Genomic DNA, 21373 nt, shown 5'->3' with positions numbered 1-21373 from the left:
AACACTTCCAAAAGCAGCTGAAATCACAAAGAACCATTTTCTCTCTTCTCATCAGGACAGTAGCTTCCCTTTATATTGTTGTTTTAATTGCTGTGACTGATTAATCTCTGGCATTTAAGTTGAAGCATGGCTAGTTTTAACTTTCTTCATCTTCCTTTCTCTTATGTTTCTGTCTCGCACCCATCCAGGAAAAAAAACAACAACACAACACAGGCTACCAAGAGCCACAATGTTTAACTATGAGGAACTGTAGGTCAAAAAACTCAACAATTTTCTGGGAACATACTGGGTCCGAATTTAAATTCTAACTCTGCTACTGTCTCTTTGTGTGACTCTCAGGAGCCTCAGTTTCTGCTTCTCTAAAAAGGGATTAATGGCTAATAACTAAGGATACAAGTGCTTCCTGTGTGCACATAAAGGCTTAATGGTCATTAGTAGTTATTATTTCTATCTCAGCTGTTAAGTCAAGGACATTTATACTGAATTCCTTCTGTTACCTTAGCCCAGCTTGTCTTTAGCTCAAATCCCAGAATTCCGTTTGTGGTGACTTATTTTTCAGTTAGATGAATTTAAGTGTCCTGGATCTTTGCCCAGGCTGATCTAGTGCAAGTCAGACTTTATAACTTTCTCTGTAACATGGAAGTCATGCTCGATGCTCCCAGAGCATTGTGAGCTTATGTCTGCCCTAGGCTCATGTGCTCCATCTACATTTTGACCTTGACAGAATCTCTTCATTTTCAACCAGAAGGGACAGTAGAAACAGTATTGGCCCTGCAGACGTGACAGGCTGGGAACTCTGGGAGTGGGGGGCTGTCCCGTGCATTGTAGGGTTGTTAGCAGCATCCCTGGCCTCTGCCCACTGCGTTCCAGTAGCACCCTCCTCCTAGCTGTAACAACCAACAGTGTCTTCAGACATTGCCAAAGGTTCCCTGGTGGAGGGGTGGCAGAATCACCCCCGCTGAGAACCACTGGTCTAAGAAAGTACCAGATCAGCTGTTGCCTGCCTCTGAACATATGAAGTAAACACATGACCTGGGAGCAGATGGGGCTCAAACAGTTGCGTGCCCGCTTCCCACATGGAAGATCCCAGGTTTGCTTCCCAGTGCCTCCTTAAAAGAAAAAAACAAACAAGCAAAAAAACAAATGAAAAAGCAAATTCAGGGTTGCTGATGTGGCTCAGTGGTTGAGCGCCAGCTTCCTACATACGAGGTCCCGGGTTCAACCCCCGACCAGTTCCTCAAAAAAAAATAGGACTCACCTGCCTACCTTAGTTACCAATAGATAAAGAATGTTCTGTATTTGCTAAATGGGCAGAAACAAAATAGTAGCTCTGTAGATCTACGAACTCCAAGGAGAAAGCTAGACATTACTTGCTAAAGTTGGCCATGGGTCATCATGTCCTCTTTCTTTTGTTTGCTTACTGAAGGTACTGTCCTGCTCTTAAAACCACCACACCCTGTTCCTTCCAGCTCTCAGTGTATCTCCGTGCCTTTCTCTGGCTTTGGCTTCCATTTTCTTGTTAACAGTAGAGGTGAATGAGTAAGCATTTTCTTCCTGGAAAATTTAGACAAGTGGTAAAGAAAGTGATGTAAGCAACAAAATGTGAGTGTGAGTGTTCCCATTGTAGTCCTTTTGTCCTAGAGAACACTGAAGGTACTAGCATCAATGTGGTTTTGACATCGCTCAGTCCATACCCTGAAAATTTGAGAAAAAAGAAGACAACTATATCCTAAGTTTTTGTAATACCATTCCATGTGTTAAAAAGTGATTTGGTTCGAAACATACAGGAACAGAATATATTCTAGTGAACTCCTTACTATATTCTGGGCATTTCTCTAGATACTGGGAAAACATCATTAAACAAGGTGAACAAAACTCTAGTAGAATTTGCCACACATCTTAAATCATCCTAAAAAAACAAATTTATGTATCTTCAGTTATTTTATTAAGTAAGTTTAGGCTAAAAGGTATAGTGTTTTACAGTGTGATTGGTATAGGGCTATAAGAGTATTTCTCTTGGTAAAGTTATAGCTTGCTGTTATTTTTATTATGTATTTGTGATGTCATTGAACATATTTACAAAATTTCCTGATGTATGAGCCTTCCTCTCCCCTCTCTCCCTCTGTCTGTCTGACAGTAATACCATTGAAGGTGATGGCACTCAGTGTCTGTGTCTTTCTTTGTCCTTCCCACTGATAAAGCTTAGGGGAAAAACCCTAATGTCCAAATAACAGCTGTTTTCTAAAAAGAACTAGATTCAAAATCAAGCAGGAAAAAAAAAGGCAGTGACATTTAAAATCACATTAAGCAAGCTGTCCCAAGGAACACAGGTGTTACATTACATGCGGACGTGAAGGAGAAAAGAAAACGAAATAGAGCCTGGTTTCTAAAAAAAAGTATCACAGCAGTGATACTTGGCACTGTATCTCCTGCTCAACATCTGGTTTGTCTTTGGGGTCCCTGATATGCGTGGCTTGCAAATGATAGGTTTCTGCTAATGCGATGCCTCAGAATACTGAAGGTAGTGCCTGGAAATACACCAATTCTTTTAAAGTTTTATTTTTCACTCTCCATTTCAGATATGGTTTTGGAGAGGCAGGGAAGCCTAAATTTGGCATTGAGCCTAATGCAGCACTTACATATGAAGTTACACTTAAGAGCTTCGAAAAGGTGAGAAAATACCAACTTCTCTGAAATCATAGTAGATTTCTTCTCCATCCACTTCCTACAAATCAGTATCTTACATTACTAGGTGGGGTAGACAGACGGTGTTTGTATGGTGTGTTTTTTATTGACTTTGTCTCTTGTCTCTTGACACTGCTACTAGAGTATGGGACAGTTGTGTATGGGACAGTTGATGCAGCACAGCTGATACACAGCTAAGGAGCTCAGTGTTCTTATTTTGTTACTATGTGTCAGCCTTTTTTAAAAAAAACTTTTTTTGGGTCAAATCCAAGACTTGTTCCCTGATTTGTTCCTAGACTTGTTCTTTTTGTACATTTTTTCCCTGGGTTGAGGACAAAAAGGTTCACATTCTGCCAAGCAGCTCCTTGGGGGAGTGGGATGCAGTTTTCAGTGCTGAACAGTTTGTACCCTTCACAGGAGCCATGAGGAAACTTTCACTGTGGCCCCAAGTCGTCCTGCAGTGTGCACAGCCTCACAGCCACCAGGCTTCGTGTCAGGGAACACAAGAGACAACGCTGCTAGCCTTAGGCCTTTCCTTTCCAAATACGTCCAAATGGGGGAAAAAAGAGAGTGTTTGTCAGTTACCTTGGGCTCCAGAAGCATGCTGCCTCCGTGGGCATAGTTCCACCCCAGGCCCACCTCTGCAGGCCCCCAGTGAGGGGCCTGAGCTAGGTGTACGGTCACTTTGGGCCCCAATCCCCCTGCATCTCCAGAGTCCCACCCTTCCCAGAACTCCTCGAGGCCTATACTTTGGATTCCTTTCCCATTCCCTCACACTGCTTAGCTCCATGTTCTGTACATTAAGCTGCAGGCTGGAAATGGAACTGTTTATAGTTTATTAGACTCAGAAAGGGAATCACTGTCCTGGGGGCCTGTACCTTTGAGCTAAGAAAGTAAGGGAAGGCCTGCTGTGGGATTCCTCCCCCACAGCGACACTCCTAATCCCACCCCTCACACTTCATGTTCCCCAGAAGGAACACATGCCCTGTCCTGGCCGCCGCTGCAGTCAGGCCTGCCAGCTCAGTCATGTTGTCTTCATGGCATGTAGTTTTTTTTTTAATTGGAAGGAGAGAAAATAATCTTCAGCATATGGTTATTCAGACCTTTGGCTTCCCTATTTCCATTTATATAAAGTCACCCCCTCACCCCCACCCCTTCCTAGCCATGGCACAGAGGACAGCACTTCTGGAGGCTTCTCACTTTGGTATACCACCGCGAGCCTGCTCAGTGTCCTGGCTCCAAGGGTGTATTCCGTGGGCCCCTGCTTGGTATACGTTGAAAGTGTATGATGTTGTGGGCAACAAGATTTAATTTTTTCTCTTGTATAAAGACTATATTTATACCCCCTCCCCAAAATCAAAGCCAATTAAAAAATGCAAAGGGCCCTTGCTACTTGGTTTTTAAATAATTGAGCTCTCAATCGTTAGGAAGCAACATGGGGTTGCCAAAAAAGACTGATAACCCCCTCCTTATCCCTTTAAAAAGGAAACAAAAGGCTGTGTGTGACACCAGGAATATGCCACTAATTATCTTTTGAATAGAGAATTTGACACTTAACCACTTAAAACTTCATAATCCTTATGCAGTGAATAGTGCTGACCACGCCCAGTGCTGCTTTCCCTAAAGGATCCCAGATCCTTCTACATTTATCTGATTATAGGAAAAGTGCAGTTGACTCTGGATTCGTATCTGTAGTGGTAGAGAGTAATGATACACATAATACAAACTTGCACATGATCAGGAAATTATTTATTTATGGCCCGGAGTGATATTTTTACATCAGCTTTGTATTTTATTTTAAATTCCCCATGTTAATATCTGCAAGTTGATACAAGTTGGAGGCCTTAGTATATCTGGTTCTTACAAGTAGATGAGCTGGAGTTTTGAAAATATTGTGTGAATATACAACTGTGACAACTATAATAGCACCCCCATTTTAGAGGACTAAATGGGCTTGAGAGAAAACACTTCGCTAAAATTTTAGTAGCAGTTCAGTGGAGAGGTTTGCAGGAGGGAAATAAGGAGCCCTAGCTTTCATAGACGGTGGTCTCACCATCTCATTCTAAAGATGTACTCTTTATTTGTGCTCAGCAGTTTATGTTCCTTACTGTGTTTTTACCTCTTCCTCCCTTTTGGGCAATATAGGTCAAGCTTCAGCTTTCTCCTCGTGGAAAATGAGTTCTTGAAACAATATAAAGAGCACTAGCCCCTGGCAGTGAATAAAAGCCTGTATGTTTTGAGGTGGGGTTTAACGGAGCTGCTGTCTGTTCTTAAGGGCATCCTTTTCTGTTCATTTAACCATTGTCACAAATTTACACATAGGCCAAAGAGTCCTGGGAGATGGATACCAAAGAAAAATTGGAGCGGGCTGCCATTGTCAAAGAGAAGGGAACCGTATACTTCAAGGTGTGTGAGTCCTGTACAATCCTTTCCATTTCAAAGAATTTACTCAAGTGTCAGTGAATTGTACTCATATTCCCCACTCTGAATTCTATCAGCACCCTTGTTGGTAAGAATAAGCCTGAATTTTTGCAAGTCTGTCATTTCGGTATTAAGAAATGATGGGAAAGAATGAGTTAATGTGACCCAAAACAATGCAAATGCCTCTTTTCTATGCTCTACTCCAGATTTTCACCTTCCATTAAAGGTAGACCCAGGTCTGGCTGGCCCACCCACCACAGTCTCCCTCAAGGCAGTGCATCTTGCTTGGTACATAGTTGGCACTTAACAAGTATTTGTGGAATGAAAGAATGAATGAATTGAGTGATCGTTAGCAAGTAATAGAATTCATGGAGTTAAGTGTCGCATCATATTCCTTTCCAATGTCTTGAAACCGATGAGGCACATGACAAAAGGAAAGAAAATATGCACAGATTTCCAAAGAAGCTGACAGGAGAGGATTGATTTCTTATGGTCAAGATGAATCTCTGCCACACTTGCTTTTGTGAGATCCTCCGAAATTCCTGAATAATATTCATCATAGATTGCTTTCTCTGAGCAAGAAATGCTGTTGAGTTTACAGCCTTTTCGGGAGCAAGGGGAGCCAATATAAACCAAATGACACAACTCAAGAAAATTATGTAAGAATGTATAATCAGCACAAAATTAACACAGCTAGAGGGCAACATGTATGATTTTTTTCCCAACTTTCCCATAATTGGGTCATGAAATCAGTTTAGTGGAAGTATATTATATTACGTAGGGAGGATAAGTTTTGTTTCATAAATCTTTTGCTCAGTTATTTGTGAGTACTGGATCATAATTTAATGTTTCTTACAGAGAGTTGTGATCAAATAAGTGTGAAATCCATGGGCACAGATAACATAATCTATTATTATTTATGTATGTATTTGTTTAATTATTTAGTATAGCTAACAATGTATGGATACAAGAAAGCATTTGGGGTATGGTGGAATGAGCTCAAATTGGGAAAACTGGTCTCTGTGACTGTCCAAGCAACTCAGTCGTTTAAGGTCCAAAGAAATTATTTTTCTCATGTACACAATGAACTAGACTAGGTGGATCCACAAGTTTCTTTCTAGACCTAAAATTTTGTGAGTTTCTAAACTCTCAAGAGCAAGTTCGATTTTTTATTTAATTGAAATATATTGGATACTTCTGAACAATTCAACTAGAATTATTCCAAAGGGGTTATTTGTATACCCCAATACACCAAAATAAAAGGAAAACTTTCTATAAAATTCCTTAAGACCATAGGTCCTGAACCGTGTTTCCTGTATTCCTGGGAGGTCTGTAAAAGTCTTTAACTCTCTTTCGGGTATTTCCCAAACCTGCTAAATAGAATATTAACTATTGGGGAAACGGGGGGGGGGGGGGGGGGGGGGGGGATGAGGCTTTTGACATTTGACTAGAATTATATCAATTCAAAGTTAATAAAACAGCTCAGCTATTGAGAAACTAATTGGTGGCTGATTACACAGACCTCAGGGGGCCATTATTGATAACAAAGTAATGTCATAAAGCCCTGTGTCATATAGCTAGGCCCCAGATATATACAGAAAGATGGCACACTTAGATGACCGAAGCAGAAGGCGTTGCTTACGTGTCTGTATGATTGCTTTCCTGCTCGTGGGCATCACAACTGCAACAGTTATGTGTGTATTTCATAATGTTATGAACCTTCCTAAAATGACTGATCTTTGGATAAAACCTGGATCAGCAGTCACACATATGGAACACATTATTGTTAACATGCACTTTGATAGACAAAATCTTTCAAAACATTAGTCCGTTGGGGGAAAATGAATGAAAGGTTCAAAACCACTGACCTACAACTTTTCTCCCAGAATATCTCTGAACATTTCGTACTCCTAAAAACTTCCCTGGAGGCACCTTCGTGATTATAGGTAAAAGATCCCAGCAAGACTTCCAAACGGCTGGTGGATAGTTCCCGTACACATTCTGCACGTTGCAGCGCCGGGGTCAGGCGGCCACGCGGCGCCCGGGCGCAGTCCCGGGTACTGACTGACGCGTTGTGCGCATGCGCGGCGCCCACACGGGCGAGAGAAGAGGCGGATGGGACCGACCGCATTTCCGCCGTGTCGCTTTGATTTAGTCCTAATCGCGCAAATGTCTCCCCATCGGTAGTGTTGAATTGTACCCCGTTTTTAGATGGGAATTTGCTCTTCGGGTTGTATGAGGAGGAAGGTAGCAGAGGGCGCTCTTTATTGGGCTCTGGAAATAATTATTAAGCGCAGACAAGAACCTGATACTATGCGAGGCATTTTACGAACTAGACAGGTGCGGCTTTTGTCCTCGTGGCTGACGGTCCCCGCAGGACCAGAGCGCCGTCCCTCTCTTCCGAGCTGGAGGCGGAGCGGTAAAAAGCAGAAAGCGGGGGGCGGCTGCCGAGCCTCGCTCGGTGCACGGGGCTTTTGCGCCCCCTTGTGCTCCTCTTGGGGAGAAAGCTCTCAGTTCCTGCCCCTCTGGTTTACTGCGCTCAGCTTCATGGCTAAGTTGACAACCCTTTTCAGACAAACCAGGCCTTGCTGCGTATTGACCACTCTTGCAGAACCAAGTAATGAGATTTAGAAAGAGGTTATAATTCTAGGAGCTTAGGTTAAAAAAAAAAAAACCTCCTAAGAACGCAGTCTATCATGCCTTTCACCCCTTGCTCCTCCATCCTTCTAGTTCAGGGTTTCTCCGTCTCGGCCTTAGGCATTTGGGGCGGGATGGTCTTTGTTATGGGGACTTCCTGTGCACTGTGGGAAGTTTACCAGCACCCTTGGCCAGTAGCACCCCCCAAGTCATGACAACCAAAAATGTCTCCAAACATTGTCAGATGTCTCTTGGAGGGGCAAAACCTACCCCAGTTGAGAACTGCTGTTTTAGTACCTCAGAATCAGGAATACCACAGACAAGGACTTCTGCTCATTGGAGGCTGAGTTCTGAGTAAAAGGATGTGTATATATGAAAGAGCTTACAAAAAGTTGAACTGCTCTACTTTAATAAGGGAACTATTATGAAGTCTTTGCTTTTTTAAAGAACCATAGCATTCTACCAGTCTCATTCTTCAGAGCCTTCCAAAGTTCCACCGTCTGGGTCCTTGTCCTCCCTGGCCCTTCTTGTCTTTCACTATAACTGTGTAATAGAAGGTTATCAGAAAACTCAATATGTATATTAAATGAGGAGAGGGAGGAAGAGGAAACCAAGCATGAAGGGGGAAATGCCTGTCCTGTCACCTAATCTAAATAAAATGGCCCCTTTATTTCTCCTGCCCCTCCGTTTTTGTTCCCAATATTAGAAAAAAATGTGTCTTGTTTCCTTTGATTCCATAATTATATTCCTTTGACCTTAATATTTATTCAGCAAATCCTTATTAAGGGACTCTGTGCTAAATCCTGGATATGCCAAAGGGATAGGACATTCTTCCTACCCTCAAATAGCTCACGAACCAGCATCAGAGTGAAAACACCAGCCCTTGAAACTGGTGAGGGCTCTATTCCTGGGGGGGGGGGGGTTGTTATTTTTGTACTGCCCTACCCACCCCACCCCCCAAAAAAAAGAGCGGTAGGCTTAAGGCCACGACAAAAGTACAAGTATAATGTGTCCTCAACAATCCCAGCATTTATGTTCTTACAACTGTAGAGGGAAGGAGCTTTCATTCTAACGTGCTCCTCCTCGCAACACCCAAGAATCCTTTTGCACTGCCTTCGTGCAGCAGGACTGGTGAGGCTGTCAGTCCTCCCTGATTGAGAAGAGGGGTGTTCAGGAGGCTGGAGCAGAGCCCCGCTGCACCCGGGCCTCCAGGCGGAGCAGGTCTGCCCCACGCTCATCACCAGAAGGTCACCATCAGGGCTCCCCTTCTCCAGGTAGAGCTCATTCCTTACACCAGCCACTCCAAGTCCTCTGTGACAGGGACAGTCTATCAGACCTGGCCACCATGCACAGCCTGGAACTGGTCTTTCTCTTCTTACTCAGTCAGTGGGTGAGGGCGAGGGTGTATGTCAGGAGATATAACTCTGCCTTGAGCTGTGGTCACTGCTTTAACTGGTAAATCCTAGAGGCATGGTCTTAGCACTGGATTTAATGTCCTAAGGAATCGGCCACCCACTAGAATGTATCATCTGTTTCTGAGCTTATAATCACCTCCTGCAAAGGAGATCCCTCACCTATACTGCCATTTTATTGATGTATTTACCAACTAGCATTCCTTTCATTCATCTTAAAATGGCAGGAAATATGTTGTCTCAGCACGCACATTTCTTGTAGAGAGCGTATATAGTTAATTCCTGTGATTATTTTTGGTTGTTAGAATTCTACTAGTTGGATAAAAGCAAAACTGTGATTAGGAGGAAGATTTTTCTCACCCAGGTAACTGACACCTATGTGATTTATGTTCTTTTATAGATAGTATGTTGGATGCTACTATTCAACTATTTCTATTCCCATTACCTAGTTTAGATTAGGAGTTGGCAAGCTGTTAGCCCACTGCCTGGTTTTGTAAATAAAGTTTTACTGGAACACAGCCACACTCATTCACACATATTGTCAGTGGCTGCTTTTACACTGCAAACAGCATTGATGAGTAGTGGCAACTGAGACTGGCCCACAAAACCTAAAATATTTATTATCTGCTCCTTTGCAAAAGAAGTTTGCCATCTTCAGGTTTAGATAACTAAGGTTTGCTGGGTTTGAGACACGCACTTGCCAGAATATAGTATCTATTATGCAGTGCTGAACATCAGGAGAAAAGAGAAATCATGCATCAATTACCATTCAAAGAAAATAACTTCCTTTAAGTAAACTAGTGACAGAGTCTAAAACTTCTCACCATCGTTTTGAAAGACTGATCAATGTTAGCATCCAAGAACATAGCCCCAGAGCCTGCCAAAGCCTTGATGTCCTGCTGAAAGAACTGCCCTCTCTGAAAAGGATGAAATGGCAAATGCTGGAGGAGGAGCATTATGTAGCACGCTGTCGCAAACCAGTTCTTAGGTCTTGGGGACTTGAAAAAAAGAATGGGAAAAGGTGCCTGGGTAGCCACCCCCTGGGAACAGAAAGAAACTGTCAAATAACCTGGTATAAGGGGGTTGTTTCATTTCAACGATTTGGTTTTCCGAGAGACCATGACATATTTCTTTTGTAGCCCCTGCAGAGCTGAGTACAACAACTACTACTTTTTTTCTCCTAGGGAGGCAAGTATGTGCAGGCAATGATTCAGTATGGGAAGATAGTGTCCTGGTTAGAGCTGGAATATGGTTTATCAGAAAAAGAATCTAAAGCTTCCGATTCGTTTCTGCTTGCTGCCTATCTGAACCTGGCCATGTGCTACCTGAAGGTTAGAGAATACATCAAAGCTGTCGAGTGCTGCGATAAGGTAAAGAGTGCCTGCATGTGACGTGGACTTCACATTCCACATCTTTCTCTCCATCCACATACTTTGTCTTTATCTGCTTCTTCTCAGCCAAGGGTTTATTTTGCTTTGTTCCAAATATCTGTATGTTTGAGATTATTTGTTTCTCAGGATGAATTGGAAAATTTAGAAGATTGATTAGTCACACTTTTCTGATACCTAGACTATTTGTAAGACACACTGAATGAAAATTTCTACCAACAGTTTTCATCCGTGACCTTCTTTAAACCTATAGTAGCGTTTGCTATCAGATTAGACACACAGCTCAGTTTAGTAAGAATAAACTGAAGCTTTTCGGGACTTTAATAGCCTAGGTTGCAACTTCTCATATAAAAGATATAGAGAGGTCATTTTTTATTACAATCTCATTTTTTCACTGACCGAGAATAACACAAGTAATTTGAAAGGCCCACAGAGCATTTATCAGCAGCCCTTCCCCTTCTTCCATTTGTCTTGTTACTGGTCCTTAGGCACATGGGAACCCCATGGCATGGTTTACCATGTGTACTTTCAGGTGTTTATACACATCAACAGATGCCAACTTGTACTTCAGATCCTGGACCTCAGAGTGAACAGTGTACATTACATTATGTGTGAAGGCTAATAGTTGTATATATCTTAAAGACAGACATAAAGGGGTGAAAAAAAAAGAAGAAGCAATTCTAGTTCTTAAATTCTTTGTAAGATTATTTTTGAGTTTGAGAATCAGTATATTTCCTATCATGTTGTTCTAAAAAATTTGCCTAAATTTAATTAGGCAATTTAAATAGGATGTTATTGGGTTTTTTTAAAAATTTTGTGCTTCTTTATATTACTTCTGTAATAAAAAAGTTATCCAAAATTCAGACATTACAGAAAGTGAAAGTCCACTCTCATTCACTTCATAAACATTCCTTCTGTTTTTATCATGCATAGAAATGTGTGTATATATATTTTTAAATGAGAAGGCATAGATTAGATATATAGTTTTATAAAACAAAGGCATCTTTCTGCAAATGATCTGTGCATGTAGCACTCCCTCATTCTTTTTCAGAACTATAGACTTGCAATTGTACATAATTATCATAGTTTATATAAACAGCCACCTTTGGTAGATTTCCATGTTTTTGATATAATATACAACATGTATATTTTGATATAATATACAACATGTCTCTTTAGCACATACAGCCTAAATCTCTCTTTTGCACACCTGTGATATTGTGTTTAAAGATAAATTCCTAGAAGTAGAAATGATGGGTCAAAGGGCATTAAAATGTAAAGCTTTACATATATTACCATTGACTGTTACCAATATTTTGCTTTTTAGTCACTTTTATTGGCAAACCCCTTGGTTCAGTTGCAAATCTTTTCATTATTTCTTAGCACTTTGAATTTCTTCTGTGAATCGCCCATTCATATCCTTTGACTAGGTTATTTTTTTTCTATGGATTTTTTTTTTTTTTCCAAAAATATGGAACGCTTCACGAATTTGCATGTCATCCTTGTGCAGGGGCCATGCTAATCTTCTCTGTATCGTTCCAATTTTAGTATATGTGCTGCCGAAGCGAGCACTTTTCTATGGATTGAAGCCGTCCGTATATTATGACTCTTAACCATTTTTCAACAAATGGGGCCCATTCTCATCTCTTTCTCTTTTACTTTTGTGATGGTCTCTTTCTCTGTAAAGAAAGTTTTAAGATTTACATAGCAAATTTGTCAGATCCTCCCTACCCTAAGATTATAAAAATGATCTTGTTATATTTTTATGATTTTATTATTTTGCATTTGAATATAATTAGTCTGGAATTAATTTTTGTGTTTATATGAGGTAAGAATTAAACTCTTTTCTATGTGGATAGCCACTGTCTTGACCCCATTTATTACAAAGTTAATCCTTTCTTTGTTGATACTAAATTTTATATTCATACCAAGAATCTGTTTCTGAACACTTCATTCTGTTCCACTGACCTATTTGTCCATGTACTAATAACCAGACTTTTAATTTCAGTAGTTTTATGGTATATTTGTTTCCTCTGGTAGTACAAGTCATTCCCCCCTGCCCACCCCCCCAATTTCCTTAGCCATTCTTGGCCATTTACTTATTTCAATGAACTTTAAAATAAACTCTTCAAGAGCCTTTTTAAGTCCCTTGGTATCTTTAATGAAATTGCATCAAATACAGAAAATTATTTTGGAGAGCTACTTGTATTTTGATAAGTAGTATATACTTTCCCTGAGCACTACCTTGTCAATATGCCTTTTCTAACTCCCTATGCCAAAAAGTTTTGGTAAGTTATTTAAATACTGAATTCCTTTTCTTATCCAAATTCCCACAAGTGAGAAGGGTTCCATTCATTCTTTATAAAACATAGACTATCTGTTCATAGGCCCTTGGACTGGACAGTGCCAATGAGAAGGGCTTGTACAGAAGGGGTGAGGCCCGCCTGCTGATGAACGAGTTTGAGGCAGCCAAAGGTGACTTTGAGAAAGTGTTGGAAGTGAATCCCCAGAATAAGGCCGCAAGACTGCAGATCTCCGTGTGCCAGAAAAAGGCCAAGGAGCACAATGAGCGGGACCGCAAGACTTATGCCAACATGTTCAAGAAGTTCGCAGAGCAGGATGCAAAGGTATGTACAAGACCCACTTGCCTTCAGGGAGATTAGGAACTGACGTGGCCCCTTTGAATTTTGTTTCAGGGAGGTTGAGGGTGGGCAGGGGGCTAGGTAGACATCCCTAGGGGCACAAGAGAGGGAAATGATTTCTGACCTGACCTGGATCCAGAAGTTGAATAGGGCTACTCTACTCCCCAAGCATGCACATGGGAGTAAGGCTCCTTCATGTCCATGCAAGAGACAAGGGAAATAAATTCCCTAGAAATGTACTGTTTTAGTTTGCCCATGTTGCTATGACAAATACTGTAAAATGGCTTAACCAATAGGAATTTGTCTCATGGATTTTGAAGGCTACCAATCCAAAATCAAGGTCTCTGCAGGTCATGCTTTCTCCCAGAGCTGTTGTGTTTTAGTGCCGGCTTGCCCACAATACTTGGGCTTCCTGGCTTGTAATCTTGTCCCTACCCTATGGTCTACTCCTGTGGCTTTCTCTGACTTCTGGCTTCTACTGGATGATAAGGCCTCCAGTCATAACAAATTAAGGCCCATCTGAAGAGCCTATTCACAAATGAGTCCATGCCTTGACTAACAACCTCTTCAGAGGTCCTACTTACAAATCAGTTCACACCCTCAGGAATGCAGATTAAGACTTGAACATGCCTTTTTGGGGGAACGTGATTCAATCCCCAACAATTACTAAAGCTTTTGTCTTTTTTTTAAATCATAAACACATCAGGCCCTCATGCCTCCCCAGGTAATTCTTCCTTGTTGAAACTTTTGACTTTCCCAGATATAGGCTGTTATAGGGCAGCCAGCCTGGCAAACATGATAGTAGAGGCCGGTCTAGAGAGAGGCCAGCCTCCCCTTGCTGCATGGTTCAACCTGGACCTCCACTTTTGTGGGCTTGATTATTAAACACTTGTCCCTTGTGGCAGGAGAAACTTTTTTTTTTATTGTGGTAATATATATATAACATTTTGAGCCAAACCTTTTAACCAGCGAAAAGGGAAAGTTCCCACTATAACTATTAGTAGCACAGCCCTCACTTTACCCAAATGAGCAAACCTAAATAAAGTCACGGTAATACCCTCTTGAACTGACATAAAATGTTCATTTCACTTCTTTCATCTCTTACCATCTTGATTTCTTATATCTTCCTCAGCAAGAGGCCAGTAAAACAATGGGCAAGAACACTTTAGAAGAGGTCACCAATGAAAAAGAGGCAGAAAGTCAAGCAATGGAAGAAGAGAAACCAGAAGGTCATGTATGACGCCAGGCTAAGGAGGGTGAACTCGACCCCCTCCTCAATGGGCTTTCACCCAACTCAGGACTAAACAGTGTTTAATGTAATGTCTGTTATAGTATATGTGATTCTGGAAGCAAATGGCAAAACTAGTAGCTTCCCCAAAAAAGCAACCTGCTGCTGCCCAGCACACTCATTGAGAGGGTGGCATGGGACCACTCCAGGTGGAACAAAACAAAGAAATGGCTGTTGGTGTGGCAAGACTGAACCAACAGCTTAAGTCCAGCTCATTTCAGTTATGTCAACTTTCAATATCCAATTCAGGGTCCCTTGAGATAATCCTAACAAGTTGGGGTGTCTGTCCTGTTTCACATTTGGCTGCATTTAATTGAACTGCAGAAACCTGAAAAATGTCTCTGTTCCTACAGTTGGGTGGGGTGGGGCAAGGAAGGGGATGAGTTTTACATTTTAAATGACTGACGTGCTGCAAATGCACCCTCCTGCATTTTTAACCAGCAGCATCCACAGGGAGGAGTCTGGTGTCCCCTCAGGTACACAGAAGCATCACAGACTCGAAAGCCAGAACCTCAGCGGCCACTCGCTTGCTGCCTTATCCTCTTCCCAAACTCCCCTATCTGAGCAGCCCCATTGTGAGAATGGGTTCTGCCAGGCCCCACTTGGCCCTGGAGGCGGAATTCCGTCATTCCTAGAAGGCTCTTCAGCAATAGAAGGAGCAGATGAGCGTTTCTGGATTAGCTTTCCCTATTTTGGATGAGGTTCTGAGAGACAGAAATATGAACACAGCAATCAGAATTGTGCTTTTTCCTCCTCTCTTCCTTCTAGGAAATAATATTGAGTACAGTGCTGCCTGCTAGCATTGCTACCATTCAATTTCTTATTTCCATCTAATCCTTGCTATTAGGAATTTAAAACTTGTTCTTATACTATCTTAGACCTGGAGTGGATTTATTTACACACATTTAGGACTGATGCAGCTTTGTCTTTTTTTTTTTTTTTTTTTAATGTCTGGCTGGTAAACATATATGCTGATTTATGAACTTCATTTACACTCCTATCATGCAAAAAATTTTTTTTTGATTTTTTACTACTTAGTAGCTTCATTTTTAAAAATAAAATCTGTGGGGTTGAAAAAAAAATGTAGTTCCTTTTCAACTCTTAAGAAAGGTTTTACTTACAGATTTGACATGTAGTAGCTTTTTTTTCCTGCTCAGCTAGCTTCTTTTTTCTTGTTTGAGTTATAAAAAAGAATTGACAGCAGCTTCCCATACAGGTACATCTAGTCGAAATAAATCCCCAGTATTTGGGCATTGAATTAGGGCAAGTCTTAAGATAAATATGTACATGAAGCTGAATTTTAACTCTATGGGTAAACGAGATTGCGCATGGCTTTACATTCCAACAGCCTAGAAATCGCTCATGGGGCATGCAACCCAAGAAACCATTCACTCAAACCTGGGCCTTCTCACTTTTCTAAATCTTAAATCAACACTGGCAGTTATATTTTAGATTAGTAAATTTTGTTTTTATGGCATTTTAGTAAAACACTTTCATTGTTAGGTTAGGACCCACCTCAAAACTTAAAAATGAAGCTGTTTCCTTTCGTAAGCTTTTGGCTCCACAAAACAAATGGAATTAAATTTTGAGTTTTCTCCTTTATTGATAACTAAAAGCCCTTCCGAATTCTCATTTACTCTTTTGTCTTTTTTATGAAATCTTTCTTCTAAAACCCCCGATCTTGCGTAGGAAATAGGAGGAGCAAAAACTGGTTTTGCTAATTTGCTTAACAGTTTAGTATGTTTAGCTCTGTTGACTAGAACATGAGTCCAGTAAGGCCACGATTGAGATTTGGTCCCCAAAAAGGCCAGTTAGCTTTTTTCCCAAATATCATATTATCCCATTGTCTCCCCAGTGTATGTTTTGGGTCACAAGGGGGAGAATGCGCAGGACGGAAGTGGGGAGGGAATGGTTCTGAGCTAATGATTAGGAGGTACCCAGTGCCACCCATAGGAAGAAAATTCCTATTCTTGTATCAAATTCAGTAATCCTAAACAGTTTGTAATGAAATTAGTAATCCTAAACAATTTGAGCCATCTTAAAAACTGCATATGCAGTGGTAAGTTAGCATATGAAAACTTCAAAACAGATTATTTTTTAAAAAACCTTTAGATGCACTCTGTGTCCCTAAATAAATTGGGAAAAAAAAAAGTGATCTCCCATTGTTCTTTATTTTGCTTAAATAGTCTTCAAGGAAGATTATTTTATTTGGAAAACTATGATGGGGCCAAGTTGAAAAATGAGACATCTGGAAAACTTGCCAAGAAACAATATTTTCATGCTCTTTGCTCTAATATACAACCTGAAAAATCAGCATTGGGGTAAAGGCAATGGAATTTCACATCTTGGGTAAAATGAACCAAATACTCAGGAAAATAAGAGGGTTTTGTTTTTTTTCATTTTACACTGAAGGTAAGTAAGTTCACTGAGAAATTTTAACTGTTCACTGTCGTAAATATGTTAGTTGGCAGACAAGCATATCCGAGGCGGCCTCTGCTGAGCGAGCGTGCCTTTCTTCTTTAAGTAGCATGTTTCATCTGCTCCACATTGTTACATGCTCTGAAGACCTAAGGGGGTGAGTCACCTACACTTGAAATCTGAATTCACCATCCAGAGGAGAGGTGGTCAGTTCTGGGAAAGGGGGGCACCTTCAAGGCACCCTGTGTTTCTTCTGAATTACTTGCCTCATCAGTGGATTGAGCAAACCTTCCCCTTTGCTGTTGAAATGTTTGGGCATGAAATAATTCCCTTTATTTGTATGTGTGTTTTGTTTTTTTTTTCTAAGCAAATAGCAGTTACGTTAGGGATCTTGAGGGTGAGCTAGAGGAGGTTTTCCTCTTGTAAATCTGTGATCTCAGTAATTCAGAGGCAGCTTACACAAGCTTCAAACACGAATATCAGTGAAGAGCTTTGTCCATACTTATTTGGACTTTTTAGCAGCACTTTGAACTACTCTTTTTAGTGTGGTAGCTTTAGAATCTCATATTCTCTGGCACTGGCAACCCTGGGAGACTGTTACCACCACCGGTGACAAAATGCATTGAGTTTGTTGGGAGCGGATGTAACCCAGTGGTTGAGTGCCTGCCTCCCACATATGTGGTCTTGGCTTCAATTTCTGGTACCTCCTAAAAGAAAGCATTGAATTTGAACTGGTTAGTCAAAGTCCTGAAGCACAGAACTCCCCAACTCAGTTGGCTCTATTTTCCACCATCTGTACACCTTTGAATAGCAAAAGTGCACGTGAACAGACACTAGGGTTTGCAAAACTTTCTTGGGACCTTCGCTGTTTCCCTTCAGATTTTTCTCCCACATTTCTGACCTAGTGGGTTTCTGAGGGAGGTAAGGAGCCAGGGGTGAAGAGAGCAGTGATTTTGACACTGATATTTGCCTCTCTCTGTTGGCCTATAATTGCACGGAATCTATGTGTGCAGCATTCATAATATGTCACAAGAAGGGAACATTGTTGACTGGCTCCCAGGAGGGCCTTGGGCAGCACCTCTTGCTGCTGGCTGCTGCGATAGCTAGGCCCACACACCCACAGCTGCAATGCAGAGGCTACGGGAGGACCTGGAAGCGTGAAATGACCAGCCCACGTCATTTAGATTGCGGGATCCTTATACAGTGATTCCAAAACAGGATTTTTTCTAGTCTGAGGCATGATTAGCTTGGCATATGGATCTAAATGTTGATAGTTCCCTAAAATCCCCCAAGTATTTGGTAGAAATGAAATAGCATCAGAGCCAAAGGCCCTAAGTTCTCTTGGGAATGGAGCTTTACCTTCCATTTCAGAGCCTCTTACCTATGTATTAGATCTTCTCCATCCTTGGAATCCTGATTAGAGCAAGAAAAGGGCAATGTTTTTCCTCTGTGTTCTGCTAATTCTAAATACCCATGCCTAAAGGAACTCCACTTTTTCTTTTAACATAATAAACTCAAGGACAAGTAGAAGAACATTCAGTGACTTGTGCTGTACACGAGGCACTGACAAGAGTGGGGTTAGGTATCAGCTGCTAAGAAGAGTACACAGGATCTCCTTAAAGTTTCTGGCACAGGAGGTAATGCAGGAAAGACAGGTATTAAAAGATTGGTATTTGGGGTTGCAATGACTCATACTAGTTCTAATCCTACACATGGAATGATTTGGTGACTCCGTGCCGGATGCGTTCGCAGCTGTACAGCCCCACTGAGGGCTCCTGAACGTGCACTGACCAAAACCTTAACGTCTGTACTAACGTAACTAACTACAGCCCTCTGTAGGCCGCAAAGTCTCCCTCAGGAAGACACCAGCCTGAATACGCAGTTAGTAAAACCACATGGCCCTCCCTCACCAAGGGGTCTGAGAACCCGTTCCTTCCTCTACTGGTCACCATCTCCAGTCCAGGACAAAGGAAATCTTCAACAAATGTGGCCCCAGCCTTTCCTGTGAAGGCCGACTCTTCTCTATCTCCGCGGCCCTTCTCTGTTCCCGTTACTTTTCTTGAAATGTGGAGACCAGAACCACACAGTATTCTAGCAATTCCCTGAGCCTGGTTTTGTCATGGATTCCTTTCTAGATGATGACCCAGCAGCAACTTGACTTCTGTGGGGTGCATAAGTATAAAGTGGGTCCATGGCCTTTGGGCCACATTGATCTTAAATCTCTTCGGGTCACAGCCAGTAGCCCATGTGAACCAGGCCCTGTTCCATGTGCTGCAGGGACTGAGGCGAGGGACTCAGTCCCTTGTGCTTGAGCGGCTCACAGACGAGTGTGAATTCCGGCCCGCCAGTGGTTGCACCTGCTGCAGAGCACCTGCCGTCTGCTAGGGACACCCACAAAATTGAGGAACAGAGCAGAGAACTTCATTCAGAGCCCTGGTGGTGGCCCAGTAGCACGAGGCCCGCCCCTTGGCTGGGGACAGCACAGCTGTCCTCCAGACCTGCTGCGGGACTGCCTCCAGCTGGCCTCCGCCCCACGTCACACTCCTCTTCCGGGATCTGAGCTGTAAAAGTTGCCCTAATGGGGAACACCCTCCCGACTCCGGCTCCACTCGGCTACACCAGTCCTCCTGTCTGGGCTCGGCCTGGGCGGCTTCTCCTCTTGGCAGATTCTTAATCTCCTTGGAGAGCTGCCTTTTTCAAGGCCCTCCAGGCAGAAGTCCGGGGAGCAGGCAGTAACTCTGCCTTTGGGTCTGGTTTTTAGTTATCCTACTGGTCTTCAGGTGCAAAAAAACCAGAAGCTTCCTTTATTTACAAAGGAACAGATGTGCCGTGCGCAACTTTGTTTACTGCCTGGCCACTAGAAAGCAGAGAGTTTCAGGAAAACATGTTTTTCATCTGTCTTCATTAGCACTGGAGCTACTCCCTTTAGCTGGGAATCATTTCCTCCCTCCTTAGAAGACTCCCACCCCTTGCTGCCAGCACAGCCTCCCTGCAGAGAGAGCGGCTCTGTCTGAGGGGGTTGCAGAACGTCTCCTTCAGTCTTCTCTCCCAGCGTGCTGCCCCGTCTCCCTCCCGCCCCCGCCCCTCCCCGTGCTCATACACAAACAGTGTGAGTCACTATGTAGGTTGCTAAACTTTCTCTAAACCTAGTCATGTCTTCTTGACAAGAGTGCAGTCAGTGAGGCTTTGCATCCTCTAGTTGTTATCAAACATGACATTAAATAAACCAGCCATGCCACCTCCAAGCTGTGATTCTTGGCCTCAAAACCAAGTTCCTGGGAAACGGACTTTGGCCCAGTGGTTAGGGCGTCCGTCTACCATATGGGAGGTCCGCGGTTCAAACCCCGGGCCTCCTTGACCCGTGTGCAGCTGGCCATGCGCAGTGCTGATGCACGCAAGGAGTGCCGTGCCACACAGGGGTGTCCCCCGTGTGGGGAGCCCCACGCGCAAGGAGTGCGCCCTGTAAGGAGAGCCACCCAGCGTGAAAAGAAAGTGCAGCCTGCCCAGGAATGGCGCCGTCCACACTTCCCGTGCCGCTGACGACAGCAGAAGCGGACAAAGAAACAAGACGCAGCAAATGGACACCAAGAAGAGACAACCAGGGGAGGGGGGGGGGAATTAAATAAATAAATTTAAAAAAAAACCAAGTTCCTGGGGAGCAGATGTGGCTCAGGTGGTTGAGCACCTGCTTCCCACACGGAAGGTCCCAGGTTCGATCCTTGGTACGTCCTAAAAGACACAGACAACAAGCAAACATGGAAAAAACCAAAAAACTACTCGGGGGTCGATGGGGCTCAGTGGTTGAGCACCGGCTTCCCACATACGAGGTCCTGGATTCAATCTCTGGCCCCAGTACCTGGAAAAAAAAAAAAAGTTCCTGTGGGCTGAACCTGGTCAGATGATGTCCAGGAGCAGACGTCCTGTGGCTAGTGCTGCGTGCCTCTGTGTCCCCTGCTCCTAAAAGCTGTCCCTCAGGAGGGCCTCATGGGGACATCGTCAGGTCGACGAGCCCAGAGGTCCTGGCCAAGGTCCCTGGCATGATGGGGAGAGCGCTGGATTAGGTCCAGCTGGTGCTGGCAGGAAGTGATTTTGATCAAGCCACTTCCTCTCAGGGCCGCAGTCTCTGCACCTGTAAAACAATAAAAGCGACCATCGATTCAGCTCCCACTGTGTGCCAGGAACCATGCTCAGGACCAAACTGAGACACATAACCCTGGCGGGTGAACGATTTGGTGCTCTTCCAAACCCATGTCTTTAAATATTTCCTTAGCATTCATTTCAGGGGGTGGGTGTAGAGTAGGGAGAAACTGTTATCCTGTTATTAAAAATCATATAAAGAAACACACTAATTCACTTCTATTGGCTACAGAATCAATGCTGTGAAAACGTTTTGGTTTTTTTTTTTTTTTAACAAAATCTTTCCCAGTATTCCAAAGTTTGTACTCTCTCCAGTTTGTGTTTCTGATTTTGCAAACAAGATGG

The 21373-nt window shown here is 42.8% G+C and overlaps 1 protein-coding gene and 1 non-coding gene across 11 annotated transcripts in view; one reads left to right on the top strand and one right to left on the bottom strand.

Annotated features, from left to right (window-relative positions):
- The window catches only part of FKBP5 (FKBP prolyl isomerase 5), a 147406-nt gene that overhangs the window by 125085 nt on the left and 948 nt on the right, over positions 1-21373 (top strand). For 9 of the 10 annotated variants that reach the window (XM_071218427.1, XM_004458312.5, XM_058306626.2 and 6 more), the window contains 5 exons: positions 2580-2670; positions 5008-5091; positions 10340-10525; positions 12931-13170; positions 14318-16105. In XM_071218427.1, coding sequence (XP_071074528.1) covers positions 2580-2670; positions 5008-5091; positions 10340-10525; positions 12931-13170; positions 14318-14425 — 709 coding nt within the window. In that variant the 3' untranslated portion in view covers positions 14426-16105. Of the gene's footprint in view, positions 1-2579; positions 2671-5007; positions 5092-10339; positions 10526-12930; positions 13171-14317; positions 16106-21373 lie in introns of those variants that run through there. The other variant, XM_071218428.1, reaches the window with a different exon arrangement.
- On the bottom strand, positions 12009-12115 carry LOC111764103 (U6 spliceosomal RNA). Its single transcript, XR_002796792.1, has one exon. It is a non-coding gene; the product is annotated as a U6 spliceosomal RNA (small nuclear RNA).

This window comes from Dasypus novemcinctus, chromosome 11, assembly GCF_030445035.2.
Source record: "Dasypus novemcinctus isolate mDasNov1 chromosome 11, mDasNov1.1.hap2, whole genome shotgun sequence".
In the NCBI taxonomy this organism is placed as follows: Eukaryota; Metazoa; Chordata; class Mammalia; order Cingulata; family Dasypodidae; genus Dasypus; species Dasypus novemcinctus.
Note: the sequence above shows the minus strand (reverse complement) of the source record. Positions and strands in the feature narration are given on the sequence as shown.